At 38.2% G+C, this 16,284-nt stretch overlaps 1 protein-coding gene across 2 annotated transcripts in view; it reads left to right on the top strand.

Moving 5' to 3' along the window:
• The window catches only part of LOC106079519 (vitamin D3 receptor-like), a 34,230-nt gene extending 22,064 nt beyond the window's left edge, over positions 1–12,166 (top strand). For both annotated transcript variants that reach the window (XM_056044711.1, XM_056044712.1), the window contains 6 exons: positions 6,492–6,617; positions 7,549–7,625; positions 8,413–8,564; positions 8,914–9,023; positions 9,860–9,974; positions 10,336–12,166. In XM_056044711.1, the coding sequence (XP_055900686.1) occupies positions 6,492–6,617; positions 7,549–7,625; positions 8,413–8,564; positions 8,914–9,023; positions 9,860–9,974; positions 10,336–10,613 (858 nt within the window). In that variant the 3' untranslated portion in view covers positions 10,614–12,166. The remainder of the gene's footprint in view (positions 1–6,491; positions 6,618–7,548; positions 7,626–8,412; positions 8,565–8,913; positions 9,024–9,859; positions 9,975–10,335) is intronic.
• The last annotated feature ends 4,118 nt before the right edge of the window (positions 12,167–16,284 follow it).

Here is a 16,284-nt window from a genome sequence, read left to right as displayed (position 1 = left end):
TCTATTGGCTAGTAGACAGACCATCATATGGAGGAACAGATAAATGTAGATCTATTGGCTAGTAGACAGACCATCATAAGGACAGACAGATAAATGTATATCTACTGGCTAGTAGACAGACCATCATATGGAGGAACAGATAAATGTAGATCTATTGGCTAGTAGACAGACCATCATATGGAGGAACAGATAAATGTAGATCTATTGGCTAGTAGACAGACCATCATAAGGACAGACAGATAAATGTATATCTACTGGCTAGTAGACAGACCATCATATGGAGGAACAGATAAATGTAGATCTATTGGCTAGTAGACAGACCATCATATGGAGGAACAGATAAATGTAGATCTATTGGCTAGTAGACAGACCATCATAAGGACAGACAGATAAATGTAGATCTATTGGCTAGTAGACAGACCATCATATGGAGGAACAGATAAATGTAGATCTATTGGCTAGTAGACAGACCATCATAAGGACAGACAGATAAATGTAGATCTATTGGCTAGTAGACAGACCATCATATGGAGGAACAGATAAATGTATATCTATTGGCTAGTAGACAGACCATCATAAGGACAGACAGATAAATGTATATCTACTGGCTAGTAGACAGACCATCATATGGAGGAACAGATAAATGTATATCTACTGGCTAGTAGACAGACCATCATATGGAGGAACAGATAAATGTAGATCTACTGGCTAGTAGACAAACCATCATATGGAGGAACAGATAAATGTAGATCTATTTGCTAGTAGACAGACCATCATATGGAGGAACAGATAAATGTATATCTACTGGCTAGTAGACAGACCATCATATGGAGGAACAGATAAATGTATATCTACTGGCTAGTAGACAGACCATCATATGGAGGAACAGATAAATGTAGATCTATTGGCTAGTAGACAGACCATCATAAGGACAGACAGATAAATGTATATCTACTGGCTAGTAGACAGACCATCATATGGAGGAACAGATAAATGTAGATCTATTGGCTAGTAGACAGACCATCATAAGGACAGACAGATAAATGTATATCTACTGGCTAGTAGACAGACCATCATATGGAGGAACAGATAAATGTAGATCTACTGGCTAGTAGACAGACCATCATATGGAGGAACAGATAAATGTAGATCTATTGGCTAGTAGACAGACCATCATATGGAGGAACAGATAAATGTAGATCTATTGGCTAGTAGACAGACCATCATATGGAGGAACAGATAAATGTAGATCTATTGGCTAGTAGACAGACCATCATATGGAGGAACAGATAAATGTAGATCTATTGGCTAGTAGACAGACCATCATAAGGACAGACAGATAAATGTATATCTACTGGCTAGTAGACAGACCATCATATGGAGGAACAGATAAATGTAGATCTATTGGCTAGTAGACAGACCATCATAAGGACAGACAGATAAATGTATATCTACTGGCTAGTAGACAGACCATCATATGGAGGAACAGATAAATGTAGATCTATTGGCTAGTAGACAGACCATCATAAGGACAGACAGATAAATGTATATCTACTGGCTAGTAGACAGACCATCATATGGAGGAACAGATAAATGTAGATCTATTGGCTAGTAGACAGACCATCATATGGACAGACAGATAAATGTACATCTACTGGCTAGTAGACAGACCATCATAAGGACAGACAGATAAATGTATATCTACTGGCTAGTAGACAGACCATCATATGGAGGAACAGATAAATGTAGATCTATTGGCTAGTAGACAGACCATCATAAGGACAGACAGATAAATGTATATCTACTGGCTAGTAGACAGACCATCATATGGAGGAACAGATAAATGTAGATCTATTGGCTAGTAGACAGACCATCATAAGGACAGACAGATAAATGTATATCTACTGGCTAGTAGACAGACCATCATATGGAGGAACAGATAAATGTATATCTACTGGCTAGTAGACAGACCATCATATGGAGGAACAGATAAATGTAGATCTATTGGCTAGTAGACAGACCATCATATGGAGGAACAGATAAATGTATATCTACTGGCTAGTAGACAGACCATCATATGGAGGAACAGATAAATGTATATCTACTGGCTAGTAGACAGACCATCATATGGAGGAACAGATAAATGTATATCTATTGGCTAGTAGACAGACCATCATATGGAGGAACAGATAAATGTAGATCTATTGGCTAGTAGACAGACCATCATATGGAGGAACAGATAAATGTAGATCTATTGGCTAGTAGACAGACCATCATATGGAGGAACAGATAAATGTAGATCTATTGGCTAGTAGACAGACCATCATAAGGACAGACAGATAAATGTATATCTATTGGCTAGTAGACAGACCATCATAAGGACAGACAGATAAATGTATATCTACTGGCTAGTAGACAGACCATCATATGGAGGAACAGATAAATGTAGATCTATTGGCTAGTAGACAGACCATCATATGGAGGAACAGATAAATGTAGATCTATTGGTTAGTAGACAGACCATCATAAGGACAGACAGATAAATGTATATCTACTGGCTAGTAGACAGACCATCATATGGAGGAACAGATAAATGTAGATCTATTGGCTAGTAGACAGACCATCATATGGAGGAACAGATAAATGTAGATCTATTGGCTAGTAGACAGACCATCATAAGGACAGACAGATAAATGTATATCTACTGGCTAGTAGACAGACCATCATATGGAGGAACAGATAAATGTAGATCTATTGGCTAGTAGACAGACCATCATATGGAGGAACAGATAAATGTAGATCTATTGGCTAGTAGACAGACCATCATAAGGACAGACAGATAAATGTATATCTATTGGCTAGTAGACAGACCATCATAAGGACAGACAGATAAATGTATATCTACTGGCTAGTAGACAGACCATCATATGGAGGAACAGATAAATGTAGATCTATTGGCTAGTAGACAGACCATCATATGGAGGAACAGATAAATGTAGATCTATTGGCTAGTAGACAGACCATCATAAGGACAGACAGATAAATGTATATCTACTGGCTAGTAGACAGACCATCATATGGAGGAACAGATAAATGTAGATCTATTGGCTAGTAGACAGACCATCATATGGAGGAACAGATAAATGTAGATCTATTGGCTAGTAGACAGACCATCATAAGGACAGACAGATAAATGTATATCTACTGGCTAGTAGACAGACCATCATATGGAGGAACAGATAAATGTAGATCTATTGGCTAGTAGACAGACCATCATATGGAGGAACAGATAAATGTAGATCTATTGGCTAGTAGACAGACCATCATAAGGACAGACAGATAAATGTATATCTACTGGCTAGTAGACAGACCATCATATGGAGGAACAGATAAATGTAGATCTATTGGCTAGTAGACAGACCATCATATGGAGGAACAGATAAATGTAGATCTATTGGCTAGTAGACAGACCATCATAAGGACAGACAGATAAATGTATATCTACTGGCTAGTAGACAGACCATCATATGGAGGAACAGATAAATGTAGATCTATTGGCTAGTAGACAGACCATCATATGGAGGAACAGATAAATGTAGATCTATTGGCTAGTAGACAGACCATCATAAGGACAGACAGATAAATGTATATCTATTGGCTAGTAGACAGACCATCATATGGAGGAACAGATAAATGTAGATCTATTGGCTAGTAGACAGACCATCATATGGAGGAACAGATAAATGTAGATCTATTGGCTAGTAGACAGACCATCATATGGAGGAACAGATAAATGTAGATCTATTGGCTAGTAGACAGACCATCATATGGAGGAACAGATAAATGTAGATCTATTGGCTAGTAGACAGACCATCATATGGAGGAACAGATAAATGTAGATCTACTGGCTAGTAGACAGACCATCATATGGAGGAACAGATAAATGTAGATCTATTGGCTAGTAGACAGACCATCATATGGAGGAACAGATAAATGTAGATCTATTGGCTAGTAGACAGACCATCATATGGAGGAACAGATAAATGTAGATCTATTGGCTAGTAGACAGACCATCATAAGGACAGACAGATAAATGTATATCTATTGGCTAGTAGACAGACCATCATAAGGACAGACAGATAAATGTATATCTACTGGCTAGTAGACAGACCATCATATGGAGGAACAGATAAATGTAGATCTATTGGCTAGTAGACAGACCATCATATGGAGGAACAGATAAATGTAGATCTATTGGTTAGTAGACAGACCATCATAAGGACAGACAGATAAATGTATATCTACTGGCTAGTAGACAGACCATCATATGGAGGAACAGATAAATGTAGATCTATTGGCTAGTAGACAGACCATCATATGGAGGAACAGATAAATGTAGATCTATTGGCTAGTAGACAGACCATCATAAGGACAGACAGATAAATGTATATCTACTGGCTAGTAGACAGACCATCATATGGAGGAACAGATAAATGTATATCTATTGGCTAGTAGACAGACCATCATATGGAGGAACAGATAAATGTAGATCTATTGGCTAGTAGACAGACCATCATATGGAGGAACAGATAAATGTAGATCTATTGGCTAGTAGACAGACCATCATATGGAGGAACAGATAAATGTAGATCTATTGGCTAGTAGACAGACCATCATAAGGACAGACAGATAAATGTATATCTATTGGCTAGTAGACAGACCATCATAAGGACAGACAGATAAATGTATATCTACTGGCTAGTAGACAGACCATCATATGGAGGAACAGATAAATGTAGATCTATTGGCTAGTAGACAGACCATCATATGGAGGAACAGATAAATGTAGATCTATTGGCTAGTAGACAGACCATCATAAGGACAGACAGATAAATGTATATCTACTGGCTAGTAGACAGACCATCATATGGAGGAACAGATAAATGTAGATCTATTGGCTAGTAGACAGACCATCATATGGAGGAACAGATAAATGTAGATCTATTGGCTAGTAGACAGACCATCATAAGGACAGACAGATAAATGTATATCTATTGGCTAGTAGACAGACCATCATAAGGACAGACAGATAAATGTATATCTACTGGCTAGTAGACAGACCATCATATGGAGGAACAGATAAATGTAGATCTATTGGCTAGTAGACAGACCATCATATGGAGGAACAGATAAATGTAGATCTATTGGCTAGTAGACAGACCATCATAAGGACAGACAGATAAATGTATATCTACTGGCTAGTAGACAGACCATCATATGGAGGAACAGATAAATGTAGATCTATTGGCTAGTAGACAGACCATCATATGGAGGAACAGATAAATGTAGATCTATTGGCTAGTAGACAGACCATCATAAGGACAGACAGATAAATGTATATCTACTGGCTAGTAGACAGACCATCATATGGAGGAACAGATAAATGTAGATCTATTGGCTAGTAGACAGACCATCATATGGAGGAACAGATAAATGTAGATCTATTGGCTAGTAGACAGACCATCATAAGGACAGACAGATAAATGTATATCTACTGGCTAGTAGACAGACCATCATATGGAGGAACAGATAAATGTAGATCTATTGGCTAGTAGACAGACCATCATATGGAGGAAAAGATAAATGTAGATCTATTGGCTAGTAGACAGACCATCATAAGGACAGACAGATAAATGTATATCTACTGGCTAGTAGACAGACCATCATATGGAGGAACAGATAAATGTAGATCTATTGGCTAGTAGACAGACCATCATATGGAGGAACAGATAAATGTAGATCTATTGGCTAGTAGACAGACCATCATAAGGACAGACAGATAAATGTATATCTATTGGCTAGTAGACAGACCATCATATGGAGGAACAGATAAATGTAGATCTATTGGCTAGTAGACAGACCATCATATGGAGGAACAGATAAATGTAGATCTATTGGCTAGTAGACAGACCATCATATGGAGGAACAGATAAATGTAGATCTATTGGCTAGTAGACAGACCATCATATGGAGGAACAGATAAATGTAGATCTATTGGCTAGTAGACAGACCATCATATGGAGGAACAGATAAATGTAGATCTACTGGCTAGTAGACAGACCATCATATGGAGGAACAGATAAATGTAGATCTATTGGCTAGTAGACAGACCATCATATGGAGGAACAGATAAATGTAGATCTATTGGCTAGTAGACAGACCATCATATGGAGGAACAGATAAATGTAGATCTATTGGCTAGTAGACAGACCATCATATGGAGGAACAGATAAATGTAGATCTATTGGCTAGTAGACAGACCATCATATGGAGGAACAGATAAATAAAGAGAGAGAGAGAGGGGGGGAGAGATACAGACAAAAGAATAGAAAAATAAATACATAAGCGATAGATAGATAGATAGATAGATAGATAGATAGATAGATAGATAGATAGCATTCATGAATTAACGTAGTCCTACATCCACGCAGGTTGAACAATCGAACACAGATTTAGATCATTTGATCCAGATGCTGGTTGACTTTCATGACCAAACTATTTTAGTGACGTCACGATTACCTTCAAGTGTCATTGAAGCAAAGACAAGGAGACATAGCGTAAGTCAGAATGGGGAGAAATCTACTTCCTGTTGGTGGTCCATACAAAGGAACGGTTACCTCCTTTCTAAACTCTATAGATCGATATATTACTGGCCAACTACGACATCCGGCATTGTATTGAACTATTCAGAATAGAATGGTTACAACAGCTTCGGGAAAAGTGTCAAATGTTGTTTGATCGTGAATTATAAATTCTAATTTTATGACTGAATTAAGTATTATTAAGTATTATTAAGTATTTAATACACACATTTCTTGGAATAATATTTCCATCCGTCAGTAATGTCAACACTTTGGTCATGTTATACAAGTGTGCAGTACATTTTAATCACGACTGTCTCTAGGTAGATACAGCAGATGTTTCATAGTGTTTTGTATGGAAGATGGAAGAAAAGAATGTTATGACTACTAAGAGAGATCCGCGTGGCTGCTGACACGTTTCTTTGTGATGATTGTGACAAAAAAACAACGAGATGGATCTAGTTCCATTATCATTTGTATGTCAGATATCTTTGACACAATTAGCGACGCTCCTAGGAAAAGACAGATTGTTTAAATAGCTGGTATCTCGGTACTAGAACTTCGATTGTCATGGCATTGAACTTTATAATCAAGAAATTCTGTTGTTTTTTTTAATCTATAACTTTATAAAGTTATAACTTTAAACAATTATTTGTTGTGCCTAACAAAACATAAATCAATTAAAGAATTAACCAATTAGTCAATTATTGGTAATTAATTATTTTGTTTGATATCGAATAAGTGAAAAACGTCTATATTATTGAGATATATAGTTGAAAGTGCTGAGTTCTTTCCCTTAGATTTTCAAAAAAAAAAAAAAAAAAAAAAAGGATTTTTAAAAATATTTTGCTTGTTCAATTTTCGAAAATATCAGTGATAAGAATCTTTTTTTATATTGTATTTCTAGGAGAATTTCCTCTTAAAACAAGAGACTTTTGGTCAGCTGGGGACACTGCCTGTAGAACAATACGAGGAAATTCTAAGGTTGGTACAATATATTAAAATCTTTTCTTCTTATCATATAAATAGCAAAAGTTCCTTCTTAACAAAAGATAATTACATCCTAAGAGTTTCCCATGTGTTAATCTAATGTTAATTTGAGAAGTATACTCTGCTAAGTCAGTGATTTTCCTGGCTGATTCAGGCAACCCGTTTCATGCTCTAATGACACCGACACTTGGAGCAGAATTGTAATCCTTGCACCTGGAATAAGAAATTCTAATAATAAATGTCTCTAAATCAACACCAATAACTTTGAACTCAGGTGTACCTCAAGGAAAAGTTATGGGGCCGCCTCTGTTTATGCTATACATAAATGACCTACCACAATGACCTACCTTAATACATTAGTTCAGGAACAAAAGTGAGTGACACTGGTCTGTAGTTTCCTGGATCAGATTTATCTCCTTTTGTAAATAAAAGGTGAGAGAACACTTTTTCGAGTACTTTGTACTTGATTAAGTGATGCATGAAAAAGCCTTTGAAATACTAGTGCTTGCCCGTTGCTTAGTTCTTTGAGGACTCTTTGAACCTAAGACTCTAGTGAGTGTTGCTCCGTGAAAGATGCTGGTGCTGATTTGGTTTTACAAAATATCATATGACCGTCAGTTATGTTAAATATACTTATATATGGTTACATTAAATTACAAGAAAACAGTTGGCAGCTCCCTTTGATTAGATACCTCAATCTATAATGTCACAGTCATGTTCGTTAGTATTCGCTAGTTTATTCCTGTGTTAGAATGCTGCTACCTGTGCCATAATTCCACAGGAGTACAGGTATGGACATCGACAACAGAAAAATTGTTTCTGTTGCTCACTGTGCCCAGGTAGAAAGATGGATCAAAAACTGGGTCAAATTTGTCAAGAAAATACCCGGATTTATGGACCTTGACATTGATGACCAGCTTGCCCTCCTTATTAGTAAGTCATACGTTGTTTTATTTTTCTTAAATCAAGTTATAATTGAACTAGCCGTGAGTGTGATTAGCTAAAACATGTGACTCGTAACGAGGGACATTAGGCGACTCTTCGAGAAAGTACTGGTGTGAACACTCTATGTGCAAATCACTCATGATTTGGCCATGTTATCGTCTAGAAAAAACGGTTAAGTCCGTGATTTGCACGTGGAGCATTCATACCAAGAGTATCGTAGAGAGTCGTCGCTGGTTCTTCGTCACCGTCTAGGTTTAGGGGCGACCCTTCTAGAAAGTGTTGGTATGAACACTTCGCCTGCAAATTACTCCAGACTTACTTTTGATATTATTCTCAGATTCAAGAACAGAGTTCTGGTTACTGGGTGCCTACAGGGGCTATAACTCGTTACTAGACTCAACTCTAATGCCCAATGGTATTTGTTACCACAAGGAAGAACTTAAAATGGTAATGTACAGTCATTTTAAAGTTAACAATAGATTCACTTTGCAATGTCTTGCACTTAAAATGGTAATGTACAGTCATTTTAAAATTAACATTACATTCACTTTGCAATGTCTGCAGACTATAAAGTTCTGAGCTATATGACCGAGACCTACTTTATCTGGGCAATTCTTTTTTCAACTTATCACTAGGCAAAGATGGATACAACTAGTTGACTCTCTTACATTAGATAGTTTCGGAAAAAGTGAGACTCCGTTAGACTTCAGTGCTCTAGAACAGAGTTTCTCAAACTTTTCCTCCCAGGAACATCTTTTATATAGTCAAAACTTGCCCACAGAGCTCTAAATGAAAAAGCTACATAAATGCATATTATACAAGGGTTGAGGGTTGAACCCCCCCTCCCCGGTAATTAAATCCCCCCCCCCCCCGCAGGTGGGGTGGAATTTTTTGAAGGATTTTTTGCAACGGGGATTTTGGGTTTAAAATCCCCATCAGGTGTTTTGACGTTAAAAAACCCTCTTCTATAAAAAAAAATAATAATGCATACGGCAGTCACCAAATTCAATGAGTGTAGCCAAGGAGGGTTTTGAGTTTAAATCCCCCCCCCCTCCAGAGGGTTTTAAGTTTAACAACCTAACATCATACTAACATTAAGTGAACCTATATGATACAACCTAACACGTACGTGAAATTATAGGATACAACTTAACATCTATGTGATTTATAGGATTCAATTGAACATGTATGTGAACTTGTATGATACTAGCTAACGTCTAGATCTATATGTGTTACCCCATGGAGCATGTTGTCATTTAAACCTGGCCCCCTCCCTACTTCAGCTGTACACAGAGGAGTATGTAGATCTCATCTTTCACTTGTCGGCTGTCCTGCAAAAGACTCACCTACTCCCTGATGAGATGGTCCTGTTGAAGGCAGTTTGTCTGACAGCTTCAGGTAGTAACACTTACCTAGCACCAACATTTCTACATGTCATTTAGGACTTTCAAAACCATTGTTACTTTCCTAGTCTCTTCTTTTCTTCTTCTCTTTCTCTCACACAAACGCACTCTCACACACACTCTCCTCTCTTTATCCTTTTCTCTCAGTCATTATATATCTTCTCCTTCCTTCTTATTAACTCTTCGTTCAAAAGTTTTTGTACTCACACATCCTCCACTACGTACTTTGTATAAGAATGCTCCGATTGTGCGCATGTTCACTTAATATAATTTTTATAACTTAATAACTCTAAAATCATAATCTTTATTCTGGTAGACAGCTATTAGACTTTAATATTGTTTTAATTTTCTTTCAGATCGAATCACGTTACACAACCCGAGCGCTGTGGAGAGAATTCAAGACTTAATGGTGGCGTGTCTGCAGCACTTGATTAGAAAGAACCACCCACCTGAACTCTGGGCGAGTCTTATGGGCTGCGCTGTCCACATGCTGACCACTGTCCGTGAGATTGGACATGCCTGTGTCGTGCACGTTGGCCAGTATGGTCTCCGTCGTATCCACATGTACAAAGACAATGTCATCCGAGAAATCCTTCAGGGCGGAGTTAGCTCCAAACTAGAGGATCTGTTATGACACACTACACAACTACAGTGTAGCGTCTGCTCCATGCCTGAGCATCTTTTTGATATTCATCAGGGCGCTGGTCAGCACCAAGGTAGACCACTGCAGAGTCATCTCCAAGACGTTAGGGCATCTATTATGACATTCATCAGGGCGCTGGTCAGCACCAAGGTAGATGACCACTACAGAGTCATCTCCAAGTTAGCGCATCTATTATGACATTCATCAGGGCGCTGATCAGCACCAAAGTAGAGGACCACTACAGAGTCATCTCCAAGTTAGAGCATCTATTATGACATTCATCAGGGCGCTGATCAGCACCAAAGTAGAGGACCACTACCGAATTTTCGCGCATTTTACCCGTGGCTTATACAAGTGTTGCAAATGGCAGCTGTGCCGGGTTTACAAAGGTGCGGGGGTTAACACAATTTATTTTACTCATAATGTAGCAAAACGGAAACTCTGGACATACGGTGGGTCTTTATACCTCCTAGAGTTGACTGTATGCTTGTGAAATGTACGTTGAAAAGCTTGAAGAATATCCAGATATAAACCTCAAGAAAACAGATTGTAACGATACGGCAGAGAATCTTTAAACTACCAGTAATTTATTTCACAAGTTTACAAGTCACGCTTTACACATGATGGATATATAAGGGTGATGAATGTACGATTACTTTGTTTTTATTTATTGTGTCATGTGCGCGGGTTTAAGCGTGCGTGAGTTATACGCGCGAAAATACGGTACAGAGTCATGTGTGCGGGGTATAAGCGTGTGTGAGTTATACGCGCGAAAATACGGTACAGAGTCATGTGTGCGGGGTTTAAGCGTGTGTGAGTTATACGCCTGAAAATACGGTACAGAGTCATGTGTGCGGGGTATAAGCGTGTGTGAGTTATACGCGCGAAAATATGGTACAGCGTCATGTGTGCGGGGTATAAGCGTGTGTGAGTTATACGCGTGAAAATACGGTACAGAGTCATGTGTGCGGGGTATAAGCGTGTGTGAGTTATACGCGTGAAAATACGGTACAGCGTCATTTGTGCGGGGTATAAGCGTGTGTGAGTTATGCGCGTGAAAATACGGTACAGCGTCATGGCCAAGTAAGAGCATCTACTATGAGATTCATCTGGATGCTGGTCAGCAGCAATGAAGAGTACTACTTCATAGTCATCTCCAAGGTAGAGCATCATTTTTGACATTCATCGGGGCGCTGGTCAGCACCAATGTACAGTCATTTCTAGGTTAGAGGATCTGTTATGACATTCACCAGGGCGCTGGTCTGCACCAATGTACAGAGTTATCTCTAAGTTAGAGGATCTGTTATGACACATTATGTAAAATAAACATCCAGGGCAAGATCATCTCAAAACTAGATAAAACTAGATCTACTTAGACAATGTGATCCTTCACCGCTGAGTCACTCCTAACTAGTGAATCTGTTGTGATCTGTTTGTATCGTGAAAAAAACGAATAATTTCACCTGAATACCAAGCCTATTCCATGACAATTAAGCCATGTGCTATAAATATAGAACATGATTAAAACCTTTCTGAACATTCAATCCAGTTTTTTTGTGTGAAGTTTTTACAAATACTTTAATACAAGAAAACAAGAAAATATTTTAAAAATGTAAAAAAAAAAAAAAAAAGCTTAAGCATAGTTATATCAATTAGCTTAGATCAGTCATGTCATTAAATTTGAAATAGATCTAGACAAACAGTAAAAAGCATTTGTAACAAATAAAAAAAGGGGGAACGACCTGAATTCGAACTCGTGGCTCGAGGTTCCTAAAGCCGACATTGAAACCACTCTGCTAGTGAAGTTCTTATGCACATAGAAGATTGTATCTATTGTTTCTATCGTGACGTCGTATTTCATGATTGTGTTCATACATTTTTTTCCCTTGTTTGAGATACCAAACAAAATAATTAATTACCAATAGCTAATTAAATAATTGCAAAATATTTTGATTGCTTTTTGTGTTGTCAGGTAAAAGAAATAATTTGTGCACATTTTCCGCTTGTTCCCTGGTTGGGTGTTGGAGAAATAAAGTGTACACACTCTTTTGTACCAGACAGACACACTGTGAGTTGATATAAGTTTTATGAAAATACTTTATTTAAGGATATCTAAGGAGAAGAACTACAAAATCACTGCCATATTTCCCAGTAGTGCAAGACTTAACTCCCTTTTTCTACATTAAAAAAAAACAAACTATGTAATTATCACTAATTGATTAATTGATATCTTTTTTTTAATAATTGATACACGTAATTCTTCGACAATGAATAATTGTGCACAATTCTAACATGATCCGAGAATGGCAAGTGGGAGAAAAAAAACGAGTACAAAATGTGTACTAGACAGACAGACAGAGTTAATATAAGCTTTGTTTAAAAAAAAGTTGGCTATCACGTTAAACGGATTTATATAACCATAAAAATAAAAACGCGTTTCTGGGTTTTTATAAATTAAAAAAAAATCTAACAAGGAAGTTGCTTGACGTAATAGTGTCATCCCCGAGACTTTATAACAGTCATGCATTGGTTTCACTGTAGTAGATCATTCTGAATTACCCCACTTGTCGTAACTACACTAGCTCGAAACAACATTGTTTACAATTGTCGCTAACAAGTTGTGCATTTATTTCCTATGTTTAATGACATGTGTGGCTACCCATACTTTTCCCTGTGTGGCTACACATACTTTTCACTGAGTGGCTAGTCATACTTTCCCCTGTGTGGCTACACATACTTTTCACTGAGTGGCTAGTCATACTTTCCCCTGTGTGGCTACACATACTTTTCACTGAGTGGCTAGTCATACTTTCCCCTGTGTGGCTACACATACTTTTCACTGAGTGGCTAGTCATACTTTCCCCTGTGTGGCTACACATACTTTTCACTGAGTGGCTAGTCATACTTTCCCCTGTGTGGCTACACATACTTTTCACTGAGTGGCTAGTCATACTTTCCCCTGTGTGGCTACACATACTTTTCACTGAGTGGCTAGTCATACTTTCCCCTGTGTGGCTACACATACTTTTCACTGAGTGGCTAGTCATACTTTCCCCTGTGTGGCTACACATACTTTTCACTGAGTGGCTAGTCATACTTTCCCCTGTGTGGCTACACATACTTTTCACTGAGTGGCTAGTCATACTTTACCCTGTGTGGCTACCCATCTCTAGGAAAGTTAGAAAACGTTAAATAGGGATCTCATGATGTAATAAAACATTGTATATAGCTCCTCTTTCGTGGTTGAAGATGTGCACATTTCTCATTTCCCATAAACGCGAAGATGGCTATTAAGTCCAATCCACGCTTTCAAAAGCCGGCGACACACATGGCATGGGCAAGTTGGGTCTACTACAGATAAGCCTGCTTCTTTTCTCAGCTTTTTAAATAGCTCTGCGTTCATAATGCTGGCTGACCGCTCCCCTTGCCTCGTATCTTGAGACCAGTGGCGTAGCTAAGGATTTGTGGGCCCTGAGGGTTTGACCTCTTTAGGGGCCCCTGCATTTTGACATTCGACATCATGACGTGAGATAACGGCGTAATATTTAATGTAAAAAAAAATAAAAAATTTCGCCCCCTCCCTGGGTGTCTTTATGTTGACCCCAGGCACACAGCTTCCCATAAAGAAGTCGTTTGGGAAGGCGATTATCTGGCTTACGGACTTAATTGAAACAGAGACGTGGCGTGGATATTAGCCGATGTGAATGTGTGTCTGGAGTGGACTCTACAGATAAACTAAAGCACCGTCATTATCTGTCCCTGCACTTCATGGTAAGGGGGTGGGGCTGTTCCAGGTCGCGTGACAAAACCCTTCCCTCTACCTAGTCAGCACTTGTTCCTAGTAAAATATCAAGAGGCCGGCCCATTCAGATTTACTTTCTTTCTTCAATCTTCCAAAAGTGAGTCTAGTTCTTCAAGTGCAATGACTTGGATCAATTCATCACATATTGTTTTAGAAATACAAGATATGACACCGGATCTTTGATATTCTCAACTGTATGTATACTGCTTGCAGCTCGAATGATGCCATTGTGAGATGAACCCATTGTTCCCTTATCTTCTTTCACTCTCTTTTGTAGTCTTTAGGACTGACACAACTCGCTCTAGAACGTCTTTAAGTACTGTCCCTTGATTTGATCTCTTTTACTAGTGGACAGCCAATTGTTGAACCATAATTTTACTAGTTGACAGCCGATTGTTGAGCCATGTCTTAACTCGTTGACAGCCAATTGTTGAGCCATATTAGTTTTACTAGTTGACAGCCAATTGTTGAGCCATATTTGTTTTACTAGTTGACAGCCAATTGTTGAACCATGTTTTAACTAGTTGACAGCCAATTGTTGAGCCATGTTTTAACTAGTTGACAGCCAATTGTTGAACCATGTTTTAACTAGTTGACAGCCAATTGTTGAGCCATGTTTGTTTTACTAGTTGACAGCCAATTGTTGAGCCATATTTGTTTTACTAGTTGACAGCCAATTGTTGAGCCATATTTGTTTTACTAGTGGACAGCCAATTGTTGAGCCATATTTTTTTACTAGTTAACAGCCGATTGTTGAGCCATGTTTTACTAGTTGATATCCAAGGGCGTTTAATCTGTTCACGATATTTTCTAGTTCTCTAGCCAAATTTAATTTTTTTTTTATACGAAACAAAATTATAAAGGTCAAACAAGAGTTTTCCCAGTGTGGCCAACGAGCTCGAATTTCTTTTCTAAGTGATATACACCAACTGTCAAAGTTCTAGGAAATCGTTAGGACCGTTTTCGAGAAACCTGTCCTCCCAGCGAGGTTTTGCCCCACCATTTGAAATATGTGAGTAATTGTACAAATAAAATTATCGGTAATACATTTAAGTACAATTTGTATGGGCCCCCACTCTCTAGGGTAAAAGCTTATGTTGCCTACAGTTAAATCCAGCACTGAGTGAAAGTCAGTTTTTGTGTCACTTGTAGCACGAAGAGGGGAGGAGGGGGGGTGTCCACAGTATTTAATTTGCATTATTTTTTACCTTAAATAGTAGCCCGTGGGTGTTACTGCGCTAGCAACGTTAGAAATACATGAATGTATAATTGGGACTATAATGAGCCATCCAGAAATGGCGTCCCGTTAAAGTGAAAGTTAGAAGGCTATCTGTAGGGCAGAAAATGAACATAGAGATAAGTCTGAGAAGTAGATGAAGAAGACTAGACCAAACTCTGGACTTACTCAAGTCTCAGGCAGTCAATATTTGGTCACAACGTTGTGGCAACAACAAAAAAAAAGGTCTACTAATTAAACAATTTTTACAATGCCTCTTTTCAAGTCACAATTTCAAGGAGGATGGAGTGTGGAATCTGAACACGGATCTCAAATAACGGCTTTAACGGTTTTCCTAGAAATGTAACAGATGATGTATAAAAACATGTTTCATTGTGTTGTTGTTGTTTTATTCAAAGATTCCTTAGTAATAAAATGAGACCCACCTATCGCTCCATAAGTTGGGTCAAGGAAATATTGTCTGAGAACAAGAGGATTTCATGTATTTCTAGTAGATGTATACACACACACATACAAGACTTCTGGCGGACTCAGCGGTAAAGTATTGGATTGCAGAACCCAAAGAAACAAGTTTGAATCTCGATACAGACAGGGTTAATTTATACGAAACTTTGAGGAGTCTT

The sequence above is a fragment of the Biomphalaria glabrata genome, chromosome 10, assembly GCF_947242115.1.
Source record: "Biomphalaria glabrata chromosome 10, xgBioGlab47.1, whole genome shotgun sequence".
NCBI classification, from domain to species: Eukaryota; Metazoa; Mollusca; class Gastropoda; family Planorbidae; genus Biomphalaria; species Biomphalaria glabrata.
The sequence above is the reverse complement of the archived record's forward strand: the minus strand, read 5'-3'. Positions and strand labels throughout refer to the sequence as shown.